Source organism: Oncorhynchus mykiss, chromosome 13, assembly GCF_013265735.2.
Source record: "Oncorhynchus mykiss isolate Arlee chromosome 13, USDA_OmykA_1.1, whole genome shotgun sequence".
Taxonomy (NCBI): Eukaryota; Metazoa; Chordata; class Actinopteri; order Salmoniformes; family Salmonidae; genus Oncorhynchus; species Oncorhynchus mykiss.
In genome coordinates, this window is record NC_048577.1 from 38,487,636 (window position 1) to 38,509,490 (window position 21,855).

At 45.2% G+C, this 21,855-nt stretch overlaps 1 protein-coding gene across 2 annotated transcripts in view; it reads right to left on the reverse strand.

The window, feature by feature from the left end:
* Positions 1-2,482: 2,482 nt before the first annotated feature.
* LOC110486297 (protein tweety homolog 3) overlaps positions 2,483-21,855 on the reverse strand; it is a 61,689-nt gene continuing 42,316 nt past the window's right edge. Inside the window, exons 8-14 of one of the 2 annotated variants that reach the window (XM_021557779.2) lie at positions 19,386-19,441; positions 18,440-18,532; positions 17,194-17,286; positions 13,640-13,776; positions 11,417-11,593; positions 10,700-10,778; positions 2,483-6,060 (exon numbers count right to left, since the gene is read on the reverse strand). In XM_021557779.2, coding sequence (XP_021413454.2) covers positions 5,890-6,060; positions 10,700-10,778; positions 11,417-11,593; positions 13,640-13,776; positions 17,194-17,286; positions 18,440-18,532; positions 19,386-19,441 — 806 coding nt within the window. In that variant the 3' untranslated portion in view covers positions 2,483-5,889. Of the gene's footprint in view, positions 6,061-10,115; positions 10,226-10,699; positions 10,779-11,416; positions 11,594-13,639; positions 13,777-17,193; positions 17,287-18,439; positions 18,533-19,385; positions 19,442-21,855 lie in introns of those variants that run through there. The other variant, XM_021557780.2, reaches the window with a different exon arrangement.

The window sequence follows — 21,855 nt, forward strand, 5'->3', positions numbered from 1 at the left end:
AGTTCAATCATTCCATTGCAGTATTTATGTATTAGGCCTAAGAGCCAACCAGCAACCAACCAGCAAAAAGACAATCGTCATCACAGAGGAAGACCAGTTCTTTGTAGCGATATACAAGTCACCCTGCCGTCTAACACAATAGCTCGTTCTGTAAATGCCATTTCCAGCCATTGTTGCTTCTACAGGAGGAATGTGGCCACATTCACAGCAAGTGTGGCAAACTAATGTGAAAATGTACCTGTTAAACCTGTTAAACCGGAGGTGGTGGAAAAACATTGGTTCAAGACAGACTCTCCTCAAAGCCTAGGAACGAAGAGGGATACGGTTTAGATCAATGTAAAAAGTAGGACAGTGAGAGGGAGGAGGAGATTTGCTTGAGAAGATAACTACCCTGCACCAATACCAATGCTTGCTTTTCAAAATGACTGGCTTTGAGCACAGCCATGGAATAAAAGGTTAGGGAGGGGGCAACAGGGTAGCTCTAGCGATCCCTCATTCTCCCTCCTGGTGTGTGGGGGATGTGTGTAAAAGAGCTGCTGGGATGTGAGCAACACAGACACCCCCCCCCCCCCCCCCCCCCCAGGATACAGATGCCTCTCTCTTGAGTCCAGCCACAAAGGAGGGACAAGCAACACACCCTGTCTCCCTGACTCCCAGGCCCTCCCATGACTCCAACTACAATGTGCCTGGTAGGACGTCCCTCCAGTCAGATGCCTGGGACCTGCATTCACTGCTCTCTGCCTGGCTCAGTCCCAAAGGACACTACTGTACATTGTGTTAAAAAAAAGAGTGAATCAGAATACACCGAGACATCCTCTAGAATTAGACTTTTCTAATTCAAGCTAAAATGGATGACAATTTAGAGAGGCATCTACACTAATAGGCTTCTTCTGTCTGGTCTGTCATGCAGCTGCTCGGAGTCCTAGAGAGATAGCTAAGGTTAGAATCCTCCAGAGAGATAGCTGGGGTTAGAATCCTCCAGAGGAGAGAGAGCTGTGCTAGTGTAGGAGCATCTGGCTGCGCGCCCAGGCCCGACTCAGGAAGTATCTGCTGGGGGTCAGAGGGCCCTGGCACCATCTCGCCCAGCTCCGTCATTCAGCCCTCCACCTCAATGCATTAGCAATGCATTCCTCCAATTCAACAAAGGGGAGTAATTCAATTTCCTCAAGAGTAAGACTGTGTGAAATTTCATTAGCGCGCTCTTTCTCGCTGAATACATTTCCGGTGCATTTGTGAAAAACTTGGCTGCCTCTTCAGGAGAAACAAGACTATTTAAACACCGTTCTGCTTAGTTTCTTTACTTCTCAGTCAAACTGAAACGTTTGAGAAGCAGGGAAGGAAGGAGGTAGATGTGATTGCTGCATATTCAGACAAGAATTAGAAAAAGTCATTAAAAAAAATTATCGAATATCCTAAGCATCATTAACCATTTACATGTAAGACCAAAATAAGATAATCTGATATGCATCGTTGTCTCCATGCATACTTAACGTATACCCTAAAGAGTTACCAAAGTTCACATCTGGTGCGAGATACTAAATGGACCTTCCAAACTGATGACAGTGCAGTGAGTGGCCAGAAGGAATGGACAGCTGCTGAGTTCATCTACTTCTCCAGCTGTTCACTTATCATCATCCTACGACCCAGGAAGAAGTGTTGACCAGTTCTCTTTGTTCATACTATGTTGGAAGAACACGTGACAAAACCGATTTGATTTAAAAGGATTTGTTGGACATTTCTGTCATGTTTGTTAAATTCATGTATCGTAAAGGCTGAGTCCCTAACGTCACATTTGTAGTAAAATGGTATGAACAAAATACTAGGATTAAAGTACTTTGGCTCATGATCATTCAGGATTGAGGGACCATTCACTCATCCATCCCCGTTCCCATCCCTCCAACCCCCCTTAGACTAGACAGGACGCCAGTCTTGTAGAGACAGCAGCTGCCTGACGTTCTGCCCTACAGGAAGGAGACAATGCTGGACTTCTGTCCTGTTTGTGACACTGGCCTCTCGCCTGCCGTCGGCCCAGTGAGGTTACACAGACAACACAGCCTTTCTCCTCCAGTCAACAGGACATCCAGGCCTATAGCCTTTCAATCTGCACACTACAGAGAACAATAGCACAGCCCAGAAATACATTTGAGCTATATTACTGCCTGTAACAAAGCCTGCTGTGTTGGTATATCAAAATACTTGTATCAACAAACAACCATCACCTCAGAGTACTATAGCGCAGATATATTTACTGAGACACTGTGCAGTTCTGCTGCTACCTAGTGCTACTAGTCACAATGTCAGCCAAGTGGAGCAATAAATCTTATCTTTGTTCACCATTCGTAGCTGCCCATAGCCTACATTATTTTACAGTGGAAGCCTGAGTTAAAATCAAACTCTCATATAAATCATGCATTTCTGTCCATTTGAAAACAGTTATGATCAACATGGTCTATTCTTCACTACATGTAAAGACAAGTCAGGGTTCAACAGTTAAGGTTGGTTTAATTTCAAAACACTGAGTTCAAGCTCAATAAAACCACAGGTTTAACATGTACAATATTTTAGTAATTGCTTTAAAATAATATGAAAACAAATGAGTAAATCAACAGGGAAATGTTATCAAAACAAAGCAATGAAAGACAAAAACTATATCGTATTCCCATAAAAGCAACACAAATGTTCTGCTTGCTACACATCGTAATATATGCAATGAGCACTAAAAATAATCAATGGTAAATTACTTTTTTTTTTTTAAATGAAGCAAAAAAGATTTCATCACAATGACAAAGGAAATGTCAACTTCACCAGCTCATTTAGCAAACATGTTTTAAAGGGATACTACAGCATTTTTGCAACGAATCCCTTTATCTACTGCCCCATAGTCCGATGCACTGGTATATCAATTTTTTTTGTCTCTGCGTGCAGTTTGAAGGAAGTTTCTAACTAGCGTTAGTGCATTTGCTAGTAGATACCATACACTTCCACTCATTCAGCTATCGCTAGTTAACATTGGCTCGCAGATCTACCTCTAACTCATACTGGATGCAGAGACGGTGGTCTATTAGTTCATCTGACTATAAATAGATAAAGGGCTTAATAGCCAAAATCCCGAAGTATCCCTTTAAAGTCTGTACATTGGTCTAGCATTACAACATTAACAAAGAGAATATGACTACTCTAAACACAGTAAAAATGCATCGTTACTATAATAAATGGTCTTTCACACAGGGAATAAAAGAACAATTCATTTTCAGTTCAAAATGTAGGGCTCATTCTCCTCGTTTGGTTGCTCAGGCAACCGCAGTGCTGTGAACTGTACAAACAGGCCTACGTGAGACATTTAAAAAGATCCTTGTAAAGGTAAGGTGTTGTGTTTGGTTATTGGCACAGTCTGAAGAAAGGACCACACCTCTCATATTGATCACACCGCAGGACGAAGGGGCGCCAAGAGAAGCGTCGGTAGCAACAACGTACAACAATATTTCACTCTACGTTTGAAGGGGCACCATGCTTTAAGAGTCCACAGGAAAGTAGGATGCTCTTGCTGAAAAGGTAAATGGTACAAGTGAACCCGCGTCACCACAGCATTCCTTCAATTCACCCATTGTGAAACAACTACCGCAGTTGTATTTTTTTTCCTCTCTCCAAAATCATTCTTTATGCTAAAACACATCTTTGTGACCATGAAATGCTGGTGCATTAGGACGTCCATTTCGCAGTTGTCTTGGCTGTTGTAACATGCATAACCGTATACTAGAACACATGAATTCTACCCCTCTTTAGAAGAAATACAGACTAATACATGTACACAGCCTCCAGACACTGGATGTAACGTGATGTTACAGTCTGTGACTATATCCATAGGGTTCAGCAGAGGAGAACTGTGCGAGGCGGTCAGAGATCTGTTGGGAGGACAGGAGACTGGGCAAGCAAACACACCGACCACTGTACGCAGACGAACACCAACACCAGCACAAGATACCTGGCTAACAGAAGAGCACTGCAAATGATCTTTTAAATGAGTCTTATAATGGTGGAGGAAAACTCCTATTTTGTTTGGTCTCTCAGCAACCTGGAACAAGTCCTCATATCTGTCTGTTGAAAAAAAAAAGCTTGTGCTTCTGTTAGTTTCATAAGGACCTTTTATTAAGCATATCCTCAATTGACCAAACTCTTGGATGTAATGAGAATTGCAGTTCTGATACCAGCAGTCTGTGGTATTGATGAGAGGACAGCGGGTCCCACCGTTCACAGCTCTTCTTCTTTAGTGAGCGCCATCCGTCTTTTCAGTTCACACCATCCAAGAGCAGACGCTGGAATCGAAAATAAACTTGTTTTCCACAGCAAAACTCTCCAGTTCAAAATCCATGTAGCTTCAGTCATTTTTCAGGAATAGTGGCATACTAGATCACTCCCCCAGCCACAAACATGCAGGTCAGGACTAATGTAAGAGTTAAGAGGTCCCAGTCTTTTCCAGTCATAGACCTACTACTATAAGACATTATGAAATGAGATAACTGGTCCCACTCACAGTCTGAGACAAATGCAATAACAAGCTGATGTCTACGTGGATAAGAAATCAGCAGTCTCAGCTGGTTAGACAGTAGTAACGATATATCAGTGTGATCTCGTCAGACACATGGATTGAGAGAACGGATAATACCACTGATGTTAATGCCCTTTCCTCGATCCGGCGTTCTACTGGTCGTGTTGCAAGTCCTCCAGATAACAGGATTACATGAGGAACTGAGATGATTCACTATTATGAAGAACCCGGAACACGGAATGCTTGAGAAACACTGGTCTTTGTCGTTCAGACATATCAGGGCCATAGTATTGTTGAGGTACATCCGGCCGTTGAGGAACCGTGCCTGGATCCCAACTTGCTATGACAGAGGCCAAGTTCTGTAAAAAGGTGTGAGAGAACAGTAGTTTCTAGGCCTTTCCACAGCTCTCTGTGTAAGGCATTGCTCAACATATCCTACAGCAATGAGAGAGAGAGAGAACAGTACGTAGCAACATATTGAACAAAATCACTATCAATAGTAATCAGTGCTAGATATTCCCATAACTGTCTCAGTCCTCACCAAAGCAATGGGGGTTTAGTTTCATTATCTCAGGTGTTCTCTCCTTCACAGCACCATAACCAGTGGTTTTTGCAGTGGGTAACATGGAGACCATTTGATGGTGGATGTCTCTTTCATACAATATCAAATACAGGAAGACCCCACAAGTGGCAGACAAATAAAACCAAAAGATGTTGTTTGAGCAACATATCCTCACGGAAGACAATATCACTCCGTTCAAGATGATATTTGGTGGACTGAGCAGACAGAGGAGTGGAAAAGGAGCAGAGATGTTTCACGAAGAGCTGGAGGCCAGTTGCCTCATTAGTCTGTATTGTGGCCCAGCACTGAGGCGAGGCGGTGGTAGGGGGTAGCAGGGGAACAAGGGCCACCACTCAGTCAGTCCACTAGCAGCCCATGAAGAAGATGACAGAGATCACACGATGCTGGAAATAACCTCCCATTGGCCCTCACCCTGCACTGGCTAGCTGCTCTGCTGTGGCCCAGCCCAGACTGGCCATCTGGAAACATCATGAAAGGTCCTACGGAAAACATTGTAATGACGACAGAACTATTTACACGATGCGTCTTCCTCGCGTTCCTTTCTTTGCTCTGCCATCAAGCACACTTCAAAAGACATATTTGGCTCAGATGTTTGAAGTTGTTGCTGGGGGAGAGGGCTAGTAAGAGCGAAGAGGAAAGGAGACTGGATGAGGATGGCGATGACGTCACAGAGATGTTGAGGGGCATTGGAGAAGAGTTTCCAGAGGCTAGGTGGTTCCAGACTGGTGTGTCTGTTGGTGGGTCACGCCCCTGGTGTTGTCTAGAGCTGCGCCGCTGGGTGATGTGGTGGGCGGTGTGGAGTGTGCTGTCGTGAGTGGTGTGCAGAGTCGTGTTCTTGGTGCTGTGATGGGTGCTGTGGAGGTACGGGGGTGGAGGTACTGGGACCCGGTCCGCTGTTGGCCAGGTACTTGGCCCTCATGCTGGAGGTGTACTGTTGAGAGAAAGAGACATGTAGGCGTAACAAAACAGCAGGGGATGACCCGTGTATTCACAGATAAAACATTTTCATCCAATAGAGAACTATATAAAAATTGAAAAGTCATGAAAGGGCCTCCGGAAAACATTGTAATGAAGACAGAAGTCTTTACATGTTGCCTCTGCCTCAGGGGTGTATATTTGATATGTTCTATGTTTGAAAGTGCAGGTCTTTTCCCTGACATCAAAAAAGCATGACTAATGTAACAAGCTGAGAACAACAGGTCACCTTAACAAATCAATAGAGAGGGGTTGGCTGTGAGGGCTGGAGAAATGAACAAGCTCCACACATCACAACACCAACAGAGAAAACATTCAGTCTCCATTAATTCATTTGAAATTGAGTCACTGAGCAGAGTACATTAGCGATACAGCACCGGGGCTTTGCATTGTGGGAATGTCACCCTGGGAGTCATTTGGACAGCCTATTGTGGAAACCTAGGATCAGCAATATGTTCAGAATATCGCAGATTCCCCTACCCTCAGATTTGGCTCTGAACAGTCTGTGTGAGATCAGAAATCTACCTACAGTATCTACCTATATACTATAGGTAGGAACTATAGGTAGATACTAGTGGTAGATAATAGTGGTAGATACTGTAGGTAGATACTAGTGGTAGATATTGTAGGTAGATACTAGTGGTAGATACTATAGGTAGAAACTATAGGTAGATACTAGTGGTAGATACTGTAGGTAGATACTAGTGGTAAATACTGTAGGTAGATACTAGTGGTAAATACTAGTGGTAGATACTGTAGGTAGATACTAGTGGTAGATACTAGTGGTAAATACTAGTGGTATATACACTAGTGGTAGATACTGTAGGTAGATACTGGTGGTAGATACTATAGGTAGATACTAGTGGTAGATAATGTAGGTAGATACTAGTGGTAGATACTGTAGGTAGATACTATTGGTAGATACTAGTGGTAGATACTAGTGGTAGATACTAGTGGTAGATACTGTAGGTAGATACTGTAGGTAGATACTAGAGGTAGATACTAGAGGTAGATACTAGTGGTAGATACTAGTGGGAGATACTAGTGGTAGATACTAGTGGTAGATACTAGTGGTAGATACTAGTGGTAGATACTGTAGGTAGATACTGTAGGTAGATACTAGTGGTAGATACTAGTGGTAGATACTAGTGGTAGATACTCATGGTAGATACTAGTGGCAGATACTGTATGTAGATACTAGTGGTAGATACTGTAGGTAGATACTAGTGGTAGATACTGTAGGTAGATACATTTAAACTAAATTCCTGACATTTAATCCTGGTAAAAATTCCCTGTCTTAGGTCAGTTAAGATCACCACTTTATTTTAAGAATGTGAAATGTCAGAATAATAGGAGAGAGAATGATTGATTTCAGAATGTATTTCTTTCATCACATTCCCAGGGGGTCAGAAGTTTACATGCACTCAATTAGTATTTGGTAGCATTGCCTTTAAATTGTTTAACATGGGTCAAACGTTTTGGGTAGCCTTCCACAAGCTTCCCACAATAAGTTGGGTGAATTTTGGCCCATTCCTCCTGACAGAGTTGGTGTAACTGAGTCAGGTTTGTAGGCCTCCTTGATCGCACATGCTTTTTCAGTTCTGCCCACAAATGTTCTATAGGATTGAGGTCAGGGCTTTGTGATGGCCACTCCAATACCTTGACTTTGTTGTACTTAAGCCATTTTGCCACAAATTTGGAAGTATGCTTGTTGTCATTGTCCATTTGGAAGACCCATTTGCGACCAAGCTTTAACTTACTGATGGCTTGAGATGTTGCTTCAATATATCCACGTAATTTTCTTTCCTCAATATGCCATATTTTTTGTGAAGTGTACCAGTCCCTCCTGTAGCAAAGCACCCCCCAAACATGCTGCCAACACCCCTGTGCTTCACGGTTGGGATGGTGTTCTTTGGCTTGCAAGTCTCCCCCTTCTTCTTCCAAACATAACGATGGTCATTATGGCCAAACAGTTGTATTTTTGTTTCATCAGACCAGAGGACATTTCTGCAAAAAGTATCTTTGTCCCCATGTGCAGTTGCAAACCATTGTCTGGCTTTTTTATCGCTGTTTTGTAGCAGTGGCTTCTTCCTTGCTGAGTAGCCTTTCAGGTTATGTTGATATAGGACTCGTTTTTCTGTGGATATAGATACTTTTGTACCTGTTTCCTCCAGCATCTTCACAAGGTCCTTTGCTGTTGTTCTGGGATTGATTTGCACTTTTCGCACCAAAGTACGTTCATCTATAGGAGACAGAACGCATCTCCTTCCTGATATGACGGCTGTGTGGTACCATGGTGATTATACTTGCATACTATTGTTTATACAGATGAACGTGGTACCTTCTGGCGTTTGAAATTGCTCCCAATGATGAACCAGACTTGTGGAGGTCTACAATTTATTTTCCTGAAGTCTTGGCTGATTTCTTTTGATTTTCCCATGATGTCAAGGAAAGAGGCACTGAGTTTGAAGGTAGGCCTTTAAATACATCCACAGGTACACCTCCAATTGACTCAAATGATGTCAATTAGCCTATCAGAAGCTTCTAAAGCCATGGCATAATTTTCTGGAATTTACCAAGCTGTTTAAAGGCACAGTCAACTTAGTGTATGTAAACTTCTGACCCACTGGAATTATGATACAGTGAATTATAAGTGAAATAATCCGTCTGTAAACAATTGTTGGAAAAATTACTTGTGTCATGCACAAAGTAGATGTCCTAACCGACATGCCAAAACAATAGTTTGTTAACAAGACATTTGTGGAGTGGTTGAAAAACGAGTTTGAATGATTCTAACCTAAGTGTATGTAAACTTCCGACTTCAACTGTACCTATCTACCGTATCTACCGCACCTACCTACCCACCCATCTATCCAGTGTATATATAGTATGTTTCTACATGGGAAAGTAAGGGCTTATCATACTGTACTTAGAGATAATAAACCATACTGGAATTGGGTTGGGTTGTCACATCTGTGTACATTACAATGTATTTATTGCAAAGGAAGGAGCAGACACAAAACCAGGTGCACTTGCAGTACATACTCTGTGAAAGGATGTGACAGGTTTACAGAACAAACAGGACTTATTCCACTTGCCTATAACTCCTATAGAATATACATGCCATTCAGCTTTTATCCAAAGCGACTTGCAGTCATGTGTGCGCCTATGATCATCAGCGTTGCCAGCGCCATGCTCGGCCAACTGGATAGAACCAGACGTTATATCCTGCACACGGTTGTACTGAAAAGTGGCCTTGCCAGATCATCGTGACTTTCAATGGGAGTCTCTTAGACTTAGAGGTAAAGTGAGGTGGAGATCATCCCACTCCACACTCAGTAGCCATTCTACCCTTTATAGTGTTCATCTATGAGCTCTGAAGGCCAGGAGAGAGACGGACACATAGGTGGAACAACCTGACAATAGCAGAAAGATGTTCTGGCTCACAGAAGAACTCAAGACTTCCAAAATGAACCAGTACAAGTCCTGGACCAGGGGAATCTCCTGGCAACAAAATGGATAAAGTTGTTCTCTTCTATAGTAATTAACTCGTTCCATTTTCAAAACCGTCAATCCCTAAAAAAGTCCACTCAGAGGTCATTCACAGTGTCCACTCCTTACCAGACCCTCCCTGGTTCCGGTGGAAAGTGGAATGCAATAGTCTGAAGGGCTCGGCAGACTGCAACGCAGTTACGTGAATGCCGTTTTCTATCGGACGTAGGCTTAAATGTTCCTGAAAGAAAGGCCATGGTGGGCCTGGAGGCAGGACAAGAACGTGACGTGTACCACCTAAAACAGCTGCAGTGCTGGGGGATAGGAAGGCATGCTGCCCAAGGCCACAGTCAGGGGACACGCGTTAGGTGAGGGGTCACACTAGCAAGACACAGGAGGGCAGTGGGGTGGCAGGTAACTCTGGATAGGGCGTGGGTGGTTGGGGTTGGGGGGGAGTAGACTTGGTTTAGGGGGAACACAGGCCAGTAAGTGAAGGTGGGTGGGTGGGTGGGAATTGTCTGTACCTGTTAGCATAGCGGAGGAGGTTACCAAAACGATCTCTCACTCGCCGAGGGCTTTAACTGCCAGCTGTTGCGGCTGTAACTGTCCATGTCGGCAGTCAAATACAACTGTGTGGGTTTGCAGGAAAGAAAACAACAGCGACAAGACAGTATAGAGAAGATACACAGCGCAGAGTCTAGGCCCAAGCAGACACACGGACACCAAGGAGGGGCTCAGCCTCCAGGACAGGAGGGCGACCGGCCAGGGAGGACCAGGGACCACTGACAGAGGGATTCAGGTTGACTTACAACACACAACCTGTGGAGACTGGTAGCTAGGATCGTCATGTTGATTCTAGCTCTTACTGTGAGCCAAACTCACTTGAATATGTCAAAATAAGAGGCAAAAACAAAACGCCGACTACACCGAGACATCAGTTCCAAAACCAGGCCCCGTTGGCAGACGGTTTACTTTAAAACAAGATCTCGTCGGAAAGATCTTTCATTATCGTCATTACGTGTCCTACACAATGGCTGCCAAATGACCCAGTCAGTGGAGGTGTTCTGTCCATCAGTGTATAACGTAGACATTGGGACACTTACCGAGGGAGGAGGGGACTCTCTCTCTATCAGTGGGGTGTTCTCACACCGCGGGTTCTGGAAGGCATTGGCATTCTGGGTCCTGTGTAACAGAACAAACACACACTTCCAAGGTTAAACACAGGCGGGGATGGAACTACAGCTGCAGGACCTGTGCGCGCGCACACACACACGCACAGAAACAGGTGCACAAACACGTACATGACTTACTGACCCTCAAAATATACTTTCCATGCCACAGAAGCACGTACACCCACATATACAAATAGTTCATGATACCATTTAAACCGCTACAGGCACCACAGACACAGATCCCCACAGAACATCCATGGCTGTACTGTACAATCCACCAAAACCAGAAGTACCAACAAATCCCCTCCCCCAGGCCCCATCCTAAATCCTAAGAGGTCCATTCATAAGGCTGTTGGGTTTCAAAGAACCACAGCTGGAGAGCAACAGCTGCATCACTCATGGCCGCCAGAATGTGACCCTCTACGGGGGAGCAGAGCACCGCTCCTCTCTTTCTCAGCAGTGCCCTAAACGTGGAGGCTGTGCTAGTACAGCCCTGGGTCACATGGTATCTCACATTCCTCAACCCTCACCACCACAGCCTGCTTTGAACCTTTCAACACTGAGAAAGTGGAGGGGAAGTGCACCCACTGTTGCCCAGCGATTCTCTTTGAGACGAGTGTTCCACGGGACTGGTGTTACTGTACTCACATGTACTCTGTGACGGGGGCGTTGCTGACGGTGTGTGCTGCAGCAGGGATGCTGGTCTCGCTGCCGTAGCTGCTGCCACAGCTGTACAGGCTGGGCATGTGGACGCGGTACAGGTTGTCGTGGTTCTGCAGTCTGCCGCCGTGGGACACGGACTCGTCCTCGCTGTCCGCCTCGTTCCTATAGAGACACAGAGAGAGACACTGCTGAGTCACACATCCACCAGGACACATACTACCAGGGTTGGCGTCAATTCCATTTCAATTCAGGAATAAAACAGAAATTCCAATCTGACTTCCACATTTTCTCATAGAAAATCATTGAGGAAAAGGCAACAGAAAACATGTCATACCCTAAGGATGCAGCACCCCCTGCTTGGACCAATTGAGATATTACATGTGACTAACACATTTCAGTTAATTACTATAGCTCAGGCCTTGGGCAAATCAGTGTCATTTTGTAAATGTCAGATCTCTATGGAAAGACGCATCATTCACCCAAATTGTCAAACTCGGGCTATTGCATGTGACGAACGTACAAACAGACAAGGACACATCCACAGTCCCATTCTCAATTTCATCGTGGGGGACAAAAATTGGAATGACAGTTTATTTCCAAATTGCAATGGAATTGACTTCAACCCTGCAGAGTGACAAACGGCCACAAGGTGGAGCCCCTCTCCCACTGACGGGGAGAGCAGCAGCAGCACAATAACAGGCACATTCACAGTCACGTTTTGCATTCATCCACAGCCACGTTTCTAGTCAATTTCTTCACTGCCCAAGGGGAGACGAAAGTGTGTTCTCTTTGAGAAAGGGAAATGAGCAAATCCCCACTGAGCTTAAAGAATAAAATCACGCTCCACTAAGATAAACATGTATTCAGTTTCCACACAAATATTACAGATTGATCTGCTACAATATGGATTTGGTTTTACTTTGCCATTTCTGTTCAAACAGGAGCTGTGATCGTGACTAGCGCAAGGGCACCACTGAAAGCCCACATCGTCACATTTCCAACAAACAAAGACATTTCCCCCTGTAGCACAACGGTCAGGGTATAAAACATGGACCACAAAAGAAGACAAAAAAATAGCCCTTGTGGCGCTGCAGTGAATAGCGCTGATGATGATGATGACATGGTGGTGCTTGTCTCCCTCTAGTGTTCAACACACCACCCACAGCGTTCTCCTCCACACAGCTAATTAATGACATCATCCCATTCAGGGCAGCACGCATTCACCCATACAGAACATTACAAAAACAGTATGTAGGGGGGGGGGGGGGGTGTTCATATATAAAACATACCAATGGAATGGCTTATGGCATTAAAAGCAGTACAGCTTAATGTTGGGTTATTAAGAACTACATGCGTCATTAAAACAATGAGTTATTACTCAAACAACTATGTCATTTAGAAGATGCATTCCTATGCAAAACCCTTTGTTGTATAACAGGAACAGCGAGCTGAGATCAAACTGCAGCACATAACATATCCGCCAGTATCCTCAGAACTCTGCTAATTACATAGTGGAGTTAAACTGGAGGCGTGGCCTGGGACAGCTAACTCTCATCTCTCTTACAAGGCATTATGATTCATCCTATCCATCTGCTGCTGATAGGGGCACCCAGCGGAGGGAAATCAGATGGATTTCATAAAGTACAACGTCAACCTCCAAAATTACACCACTCCATGCAATGGTTGCAATAGATTTAGGCAAAGCTTTGCACGATTAGGGAGAGGGGGATAACAGGAAGTGATATTTTTGGGGAAGCAGCTGGGCCCTCCTGGCCAGGTCTGATGGAACACACTGCCAGTGTTCTACACACTAGCAACGGAAGACGTAAAGCAGCGAACACATTTAGTCAGGGGTTTAGAAACTCTTCAGAAAAAAAAAACGATTAAATTCTATAATAGTATTGTCTCTGTCTGTCTACAGGCAAATCATTATCATTTGAGTCATTTCTGTGTAATGTAAAAATGGGAGTCAAGAGGCTACAGTCCGTGGTTCAGGCAAAAGCTCTATTAACTAATGTATGAGTTCTATTGGAAGCAATTCTAAATAGTTTCTCTAACCATGAAATACTTAAAACAGTTTATTTTCTGAACCATTTTGCTCATAGACATGGAACACTAACATAGAAACAGAAATAGCATCGAGGTCCAATTGGACGGACTGTATGTGGTACTGGAGGATAGTGGTGTGTACGGGAGAAGGGTTCTGACCTCTTGTTGTTCCAGGTGTGAGGTAGGCTGCAGACGATGGAGCTGAACATGAGAGCCGTGACGAAGGAGAAGAGCACCAGGTAGATCAGGCCCTCCAGTCCATCATAACACAAGCCTGTTATAGCCTGGACATAGTCCTGGAACACAACACAGCAACACAGTTAATAACACAAGCCTGTTATAGCCTGGACATAGTCCTGGAACACAACACAAGCCTGTTATAGCCTGGACATAGTCCTGGAACACAATAACACAGTTAATAACACAACCCTGTTATAGCCTGGACATAGTCCTGGAACACAACACAACCCTGGTATAGCCTGGACATAGTCCTGGAACACAACACAACCCTGGTATAGCCTGGACATAGTCCTGGAACACAACACAACCCTGTTATAGCCTGGACATAGTCCTGGAACACAACACAACCCTGTTATAGCCTGGACATAGTCCTGGAACACAACACAACCCTGTTATAGCCTGGACATAGTCCTGGAACACAACACAAGCCTGTTATAGCCTGGACATAGTCCTGGAACACAACACAAGCCTGTTATAGCCTGGACATAGTCCTGGAACACAACCCTGTTATAGCCTGGACATAGTCCTGGAACACAACACAACCCTGTTATAGCCTGGACATAGTCCTGGAACACAATAACACAGTTAATAACACAACCCTGTTATAGCCTGGACATAGTCCTGGAACACAACACAAGCCTGTTATAGCCTGGACATAGTCCTGGAACACAACACAACCCTGTTATAGCCTGGACATAGTCCTGGAACACAACACAAGCCTGTTATAGCCTGGACATAGTCCTGGAACACAACACAAGCCTGTTATAGCCTGGAACACAGCAACAGACAAGTAATTTATAATGATACCTGACATTATTTATGATCACGGTATGCACAGGGTGGTACAGTGCATCAGTCTCTTCAATTATGTGATGGTGCATGACGTTAGATCATTAGTAGATGTCATACAAACAGACATGTTGAAGTCGGAAGTTTACATACACCGTAGTCAAATACATTTAAACTCAGTTTTTCACAATTCCTGACATTTGTCAGGAGACCCATTTGTGACCAAGCTTTAACTTCCTGACATGTCTTGAGATGTTGCTTCAATATATCCACATTATTTTCCTTCCTCATGACGCCTTGTCAGGAATTGTGAAAAAATGAGTTGAAATGTATTTGGCTAAGGTGTATATAAACTTCCGACTTCAACTGTACGTACAGATTAATGAAAACATTCTTGGCAAATGCTTTCGCTCTCGTCCGTCTTGCGCCGGTCCAAGAATTTCACCTCTAGCGGCACAATACGAATGCGAATACATCCACATTATTTTCCTTCCTCATGACGCCTTGTCAGGAATTGTGAGTCAGAAAAAATTAGTTGAAATGTATTTGAAATGTACATACACACACACACACACACACACACACACACACACACACACACACATACATATATAGTAGGCCTGTATGACAGGACAGTGATGCAATTGTGCATGAGCAAATGTGAAGTTTTGCAATGCCTGGATACAATACCACTAACACGGTCACAGATCTGTCTGCACATAGTACACTCCACTGTCTAGTAGGGCGTTACTTAGGTGCCGATACGATATGTATTGCGATTCTAACAATTCTAATATGTACTGCGAGTCGATCATTCAAAAATATTGCTGCTGCAGAGGGACGAGACAGAGCCATGAGAAAATGAATTGATCACAAGTCACTTAAAAAAGTTGAAAACAAAATGGGCTCTCTATTTAAAAAGAAGATGGAGAACAAGCTATACTGGAGTTTGTTTTGGTGCAGGTACAGCCAACTAGCGCAAAAATAATATTGCGATATTGTGAAAACTATGAGCTATACCTTCAAACAATAATAACCCGTTATGTAACTACATGGAACTTTCCTCTCATCACTGCCGTCTGGTTGCCATGTCATATACATGTATCCATGACAACTAGTGCACAGGCTAGAGGTTCACATCACGTCATAGAGACACAACTAACCTACCAAACAGATGCTACATTTTGCCTGCCTGCCACACAGGGTTACTGTACACAGCGCCCTATCTGACACCCATGCTGGGGGGAGGGAGGTTAGACATGACTATTTAATGATACATGGCGTGGAGGAGTGAGAAAGCAGGCCAAGACGGTGCTGCTTCAGAGCCAAGCAAAGTACAGTCATTATCGAGAGGAAGTAGCGCGACAACATGCGCAATACCCGGGAGTGCTATTCAACATGACCAAAGCAGAGTAAGTTGGGAATAATATTGTCCAGCTTTTAATGAAAACATTTCATGACGACCGCTTCTGCTTCCTACATTTGCACTGAGAGACGTCTTGGTTGTTCCCTCTAGGTACAGCATGTTTACATGTGATGTAGAGGCAGGCGCGTTACACCATCCTCCACGCTCAGCACAATGTTCAGAAAGAAATATACGATGCAGAACAAACATCCCTCTCTGTAGAAGAACAAGCCATGTCAGCTCTATTCACGTCATGACATTTCTATGTGCTACTGAAAGTGGCCCTGGTTTAGGCCGAACGTAAGCTCCTGGGCTACTGCTTGATTGGCTCAGGTTCTCCTGCCCTCCGCTGTGAGTGGTGGGGGTGAGAGTGGGAGTGACAGTAGGAACAGTGAGACCCAGGCAGGGCACCGGCCACATAGGGGTTAACAGGGAGGGCTGCTACTACAGATCAGAGAGATATGCAGCTCAGCCCAGGGCACCGGCCACATAGGGGTTAACAGGGAGGGCTGCTACTACAGATCAGAGAGATATGCAGCTCAGCCCAGGGCACCGGCCACATAGGGGTTAACAGGGGGGCTGCTACTACAGATCAGAGAGATATGCAGCTCAGCCCAGGGCACCGGCCACATAGGGGTTAACAGGGAGGGCTGCTACTACAGATCAGAGAGATATGCAGCTCAGCCCAGGGCACCGGCCACATAGGGGTTAACAGAGGAGGACGTGAAGAGCTGTCAGGGAGGGCTGCTACTACAGATCAGAGAGATATGCAGCTCAGCCCAGGGCACCGGCCACATAGGGGTTAACAGAGGAGGACGTGAAGAGCTGTCAGGGAGGGCTGCTACTACAGATCAGAGAGATATGCAGCTCAGCCCAGGGCGACGGATGCACTGCAGGCAGAGAGGAGCAGGTCTGAATACAGGGTTGAACCAAGAGCAGTGGAGCAGAGTTGAGCTCAGCTGAGCGGAGCACAAACGCACGTGCACAGGAGTGTGAACCGTGAACGTGGTCCTCTCCATCACACAGGCAGAGGGAAAGCCAACTGCGGGTCACACAACGACTCACTGGACCGTTTAGACACAGCTTGCAAACATCATCGGACTGGACATGCACCGAATGTACCGCACAATGTACCGTACATACTAACAACCACATCCCAGAGAGGGATACGTACACATGTAGACCGTGACCACGCAACACCGAGACCATACGACATCCCCTATGGAGTAAGGATGTTAGCCATGGTCCCCTTGGTGTCCGAGGCAGGAAGGCAGCTCACCATGTGAAGGCTTCGGCAGTCCACCAGGGCAGTGAGCTGATGCAGGCCGATCTCTGTGGTGTTCAGCACCCCCTGGATCTGTTCTAGATTCCCCTGCAAGACACACACAAACACACAAACGCTTTAAAACAAGGCCAAGTCGACATTTAACACAGCAAATTAGGCCAGACCACTGTCTCAGTGAGCGTGTGTGCGAGTGTATGAGAGAGATACTGGCAGTACTTCATTTTTGTGTCCTACTTAAACTAGTAAAGGTTGGTATGACGTTAACAAAAGTAGAGAGTCGGCGAAACTTTGAGGAAACTCCCAAACCAGAACAGAGTCAGCAACCCTGAAGCCTTGTGCAGACAGACTCCAGGTTTTTCCATTGAAATGAGGGTACTCAGCCTAGTGGTTAGAGTGTTGGACTAGTAACCGGAAGGTTGCGAGTTCAAACCCCCGAGCTGACAAGGTACAAATCTGTCGTTCTGCCCCTGAACAGGCAGTTAACCCACTGTTCCCAGGCCGTCATTGAAAATAAGAATTTGTTCTTAACTGACTTGCCTGGTTAAATAAAGGTTAAAAAAAAATAAAAAAATAAAAACTTCCTCCGAAACCTCAAACTTAGCCTATACCGCCGTCTGTCTGCACGAGGTGTAATAACAAACCACGTCCGGATTCTCCTATGGACTGTAACGGCCGGCAGAGAACAGCGTCTGTCCAGACGTCTATTTTAAATGACTAAATGGGACACGAGGGCTGATGAGTGTTGATGGAGTTCTCCATCTCTGGTAGCCCAACAGTATGTGAAATGTTCCCATGAACTCAGCATTTTCTCTCTTCACTCTGCCACTGAAGTAGGCCTCGATTTTCCAACACGTCCCAAATGTCAGGCCCCATTTGTTGCTCTTTCCACACAGCGGAAAGATCAGCGCTGGACAATACAACACAGGGCTGTACACAGAGGACGACAGTGAAAGTAACATGAGCATAACGCAAAGGTGAAGTACCAGTAGACCTTTTGTGGCCAGGTGCACTCGTCTCCTCCCTCTCTCTGCCTCTTGGTCCACTGGTTCCATTCAGTGGACTGTTCAACCCTTAGAACTGCTACAATGGTACAGCCGGTGTATTCAGACCAGGGGGAAAAGGCTGGGTGTGTTTGTGTGGCGTGACTGAGCCAGCAGGTTATACAGCAGTATCAGTACTCTGGCAGGTGGCGTTCACAGCAGGAAGTAAAGTGACGGATGTCAGGAGTCAGGACGCTCACCTTAGTTTGGGGGTACTCTCTGGTGGCCGAGCGGAGCAGCTCAGACACGTCGTCCTGCATCTCCACTAAGGCTTTGTGGCTCCCGGACAACTTCTATAACACAAGAGGGGAAACACGACCGCCTGTTTCAGACATGGCACCGAGTACTGCGCTACTTGTTCAATGTCTTCGGTAAGAAAAACTCCTGACCCTAACACAGAAAATGTTAAAAAAACAACCCTGCTAGCAAACTCTAGTCCTTTCTGATAGTCAAATATGTCCCTTTACACTCAACCCAATGTCGGCACATTCACACCCCGGTACCCGTCAGATATATTACATTCATTACGTATCAACCCTTTTTCTTAACAGACGTGCCTGTGATAGCTAGGCTGGGCTTGTGCTGCACTGAGAAGTCTAAGTGGAAAGACAATATTTTCCCTCTGAAATAGCGGTTGTTGACTAGTCTTACTCCTCTTAAGACTGTATTTTCAGCCAGAACAGGTTCTAATGACGTCATTTCCACCAACTTCGCCCGCTGGGTCCGAGGTGTTGGTGTGAAATGCTAATCTGGGACGGAAGTCCACAGAGGAATCTATAAAGGCTGCGCATGATCACCATCTCCCTTCCTTTCGTCCAATGGGATCGCCTCATTTACACGCAGAGGTCATTCGGAGGTCATAGATGAGAGAGAAGATATGTGCATACATTATACAAATGTACGCACGTGGGGAGACGCATCAGCTAGATGAGTCACCTCACGGTTCAGCCTCATTAGATCGGATAAATTATATAACCTGCATCAAAGGTACAGGCTAGCCTGAATCACGCATGTACTGTATACTGAAAAAGATATGAATACTAAACATGTTAGAAAAACAACACATCCCTGGTGTCTGTGAGGCCTATATGAAAGCGCTTCGCTAAAATATGATGGCCAGTAAAAAGTCTGTTTGAAGTAGCCTACCTGTTGGAATGGGTTGGTTTGGCCCACACTGCACGTCATGTAGTACTGCAAAATGTCTGTGGAAAAACACACACAACAGGCCTGGATCAGATGATGTGAAAAGTACCACAGACAACCTCAGTCTAGTTAGTTCTTGTAGTACGGTGACAGTCACTGCTACAAGGTGAATTGCATGAACACATTCTCACAGGGGCCATCATGTTTTCTCTCCAACCATTCCCCCTGTGAAAGCAGGTCCTTTAGAAGCTGCAGTATGTGGGAGCTGTCATTCACCACCATGGTGACTTACTGGATGGTATTTCTATTCCCTGACCTTGACATCCCATAGCCTTTATATGCCACTGCCTGAAGCAGTGCCCAGGCTACTGAATGTCAGCTGGTGAACCCCATAACCTACAGTGATGTGGTATCATCTCAGGTCAGCTTCCCCAGAGACAGAGAGAGACGGACAGAGATTGGGTTATTTTTTGGGGTTGCTTTTCTGAAGGAGGGTGAATAATGATCTTTGGGAGGGCCTGCAGAGTAATCAATGGCTGCTGATTAGCTGGGGGCTTGTGAGGAGAGGAGACCGGGGGCTTGTGAGGAGAGGAGACCGGGGGCTAGTGAGGAGAGGAGACCGGGGGCTAGTGAGGAGAGGAGACCGGGGGCTAGTGAGGAGAGGAGACCGGGGGCTGGTGAGGAGAGGAGACCGGGGGCTCGTGAGGAGAGGAGATTGGGGCTGCGTCTCTAATGGCACCCTACCCTTCACCCTGGTCAATAGTAGTAGAGCACTATATAGGGAATAGGGTGCCATTTGGGACAGAACCTGGGTCGATGGGGACAGTTCAGAGCTCCGTAAACAATGCTAATGGGTTAGCTAGCAGCACGCTCAGGCACACTGTACCAGTAGGATTAACAGTATCCTGCTTTAGGGAACTCAATCTGGGACGGTGTGAGAAGGAGACATGTATTCTCACACACACTCATGACATTTAATAAATAATGATATTTGGGAGTGTGTGACTCAAACACAGCACAGCAGAGGTTTGAATCAGAGTGGCTCTCCTTCTGGTCCCCAGTATTAATCACAGAGAATATCACCAGCATCACCAACATAACACATGGCATCCTATTTCTGATGCCACACTGGCCTGTGACGTTCACTGATTACCACACAGTCAAGTGGGCACACAGAGAGTGGTAGAGAGAAGAACAAGTCTGCTCTGGTTATGGATGCGCCAGCTATCTGCCATAGCTCCTCTAAACTCATAAACAGTGTAATTATGGCACTGACGAAGGAAATGAACTGCTCGTTCAATGATATCCTTGGATGGCCAGATACAACAGGCTGAATAGAAGACCTCTCATTTACGGCTTGTAATAGTGTTTAAAGCAGCCAGTCAGAGACGACAGACTCATAACTTATCTTTGTGGAAGATTCAATAATTTGGTTCGGGATTTTACTACCATAACGGCAGAGTGATGTATAAGAGAAACAACGGGCGAAAACATTAAGCAGAAAGCGGGAGAATAGAACAGCCTTTCTGTTGGGGCTCAGACAGGGCAGTAAAGACAGACATATTACAGCCAGCGAGGAACAACAGATAAGATGAAGAATGGAACCCGAGCTGCTGCAGAGTGAAGTATAACCTGTAGGGTTCATTTACCAGGGTAAAATAAAACAGGAATTCGCGTGCAGTAATAAAACCAACGGCTTGTCCAGGACGGACACTTTCAGGTTTGAAATAAGGACAGAACGGAATAAAGGTAACGAAAAGGGGGACCTTTTCAAAGGCTGCCGTTTGCGAATTGAGAACAACAAACTTAGGGGCGGAAGGCAAGGTCATTCTTAAGGGTCACAAACATGTACTGGACACCATGTTGAAGAGAGAGAGAGACAATTTAAAATCTCGCAATGCCATATAAATGTTCAGCTCCCTCCTCTAGTATTCCTATTGAGAGTAGACAGAGAGGCATTCACAATGACAGGGTAGAGAGCTCTATTCTCTCCAGCAATGACTTGACAATGGAGTGGTGATTTAGAAAGAGGATGACACTAACTGGACACTAGTGTCGGGGGAAAAACATTGTTAATCGATACAGTTACATATCAGGGTATTTTTAACCATGTATCGTTTTGACAATATGGCAATTATTATTTTTGCGCTAGTTGGCTGTACCTGCACCAAAACTATAGTATTTTTCCTCCATAGCTTCTTATATGAAAAATGTAGCCAACATGTTTTCAGCACATTTTATTTCCATGACTGATAAAAACTTGTTTTCTCATGGCTCCCTTGTGAGAATCGCAAGGCACCTAAGTATCGTGATTATATCGTCCCTGGCAATTCCCAGCCCTACTGGTGACTGTGTTAAATTACGCAGTACTTATCCACAGATACCGTCGACTGCAGTAGAAACACACATACACACACGCGCGCACACTGCCGGCCTTCCTCTCGCACCATAACATGTCTCTCCTCACCCCCCT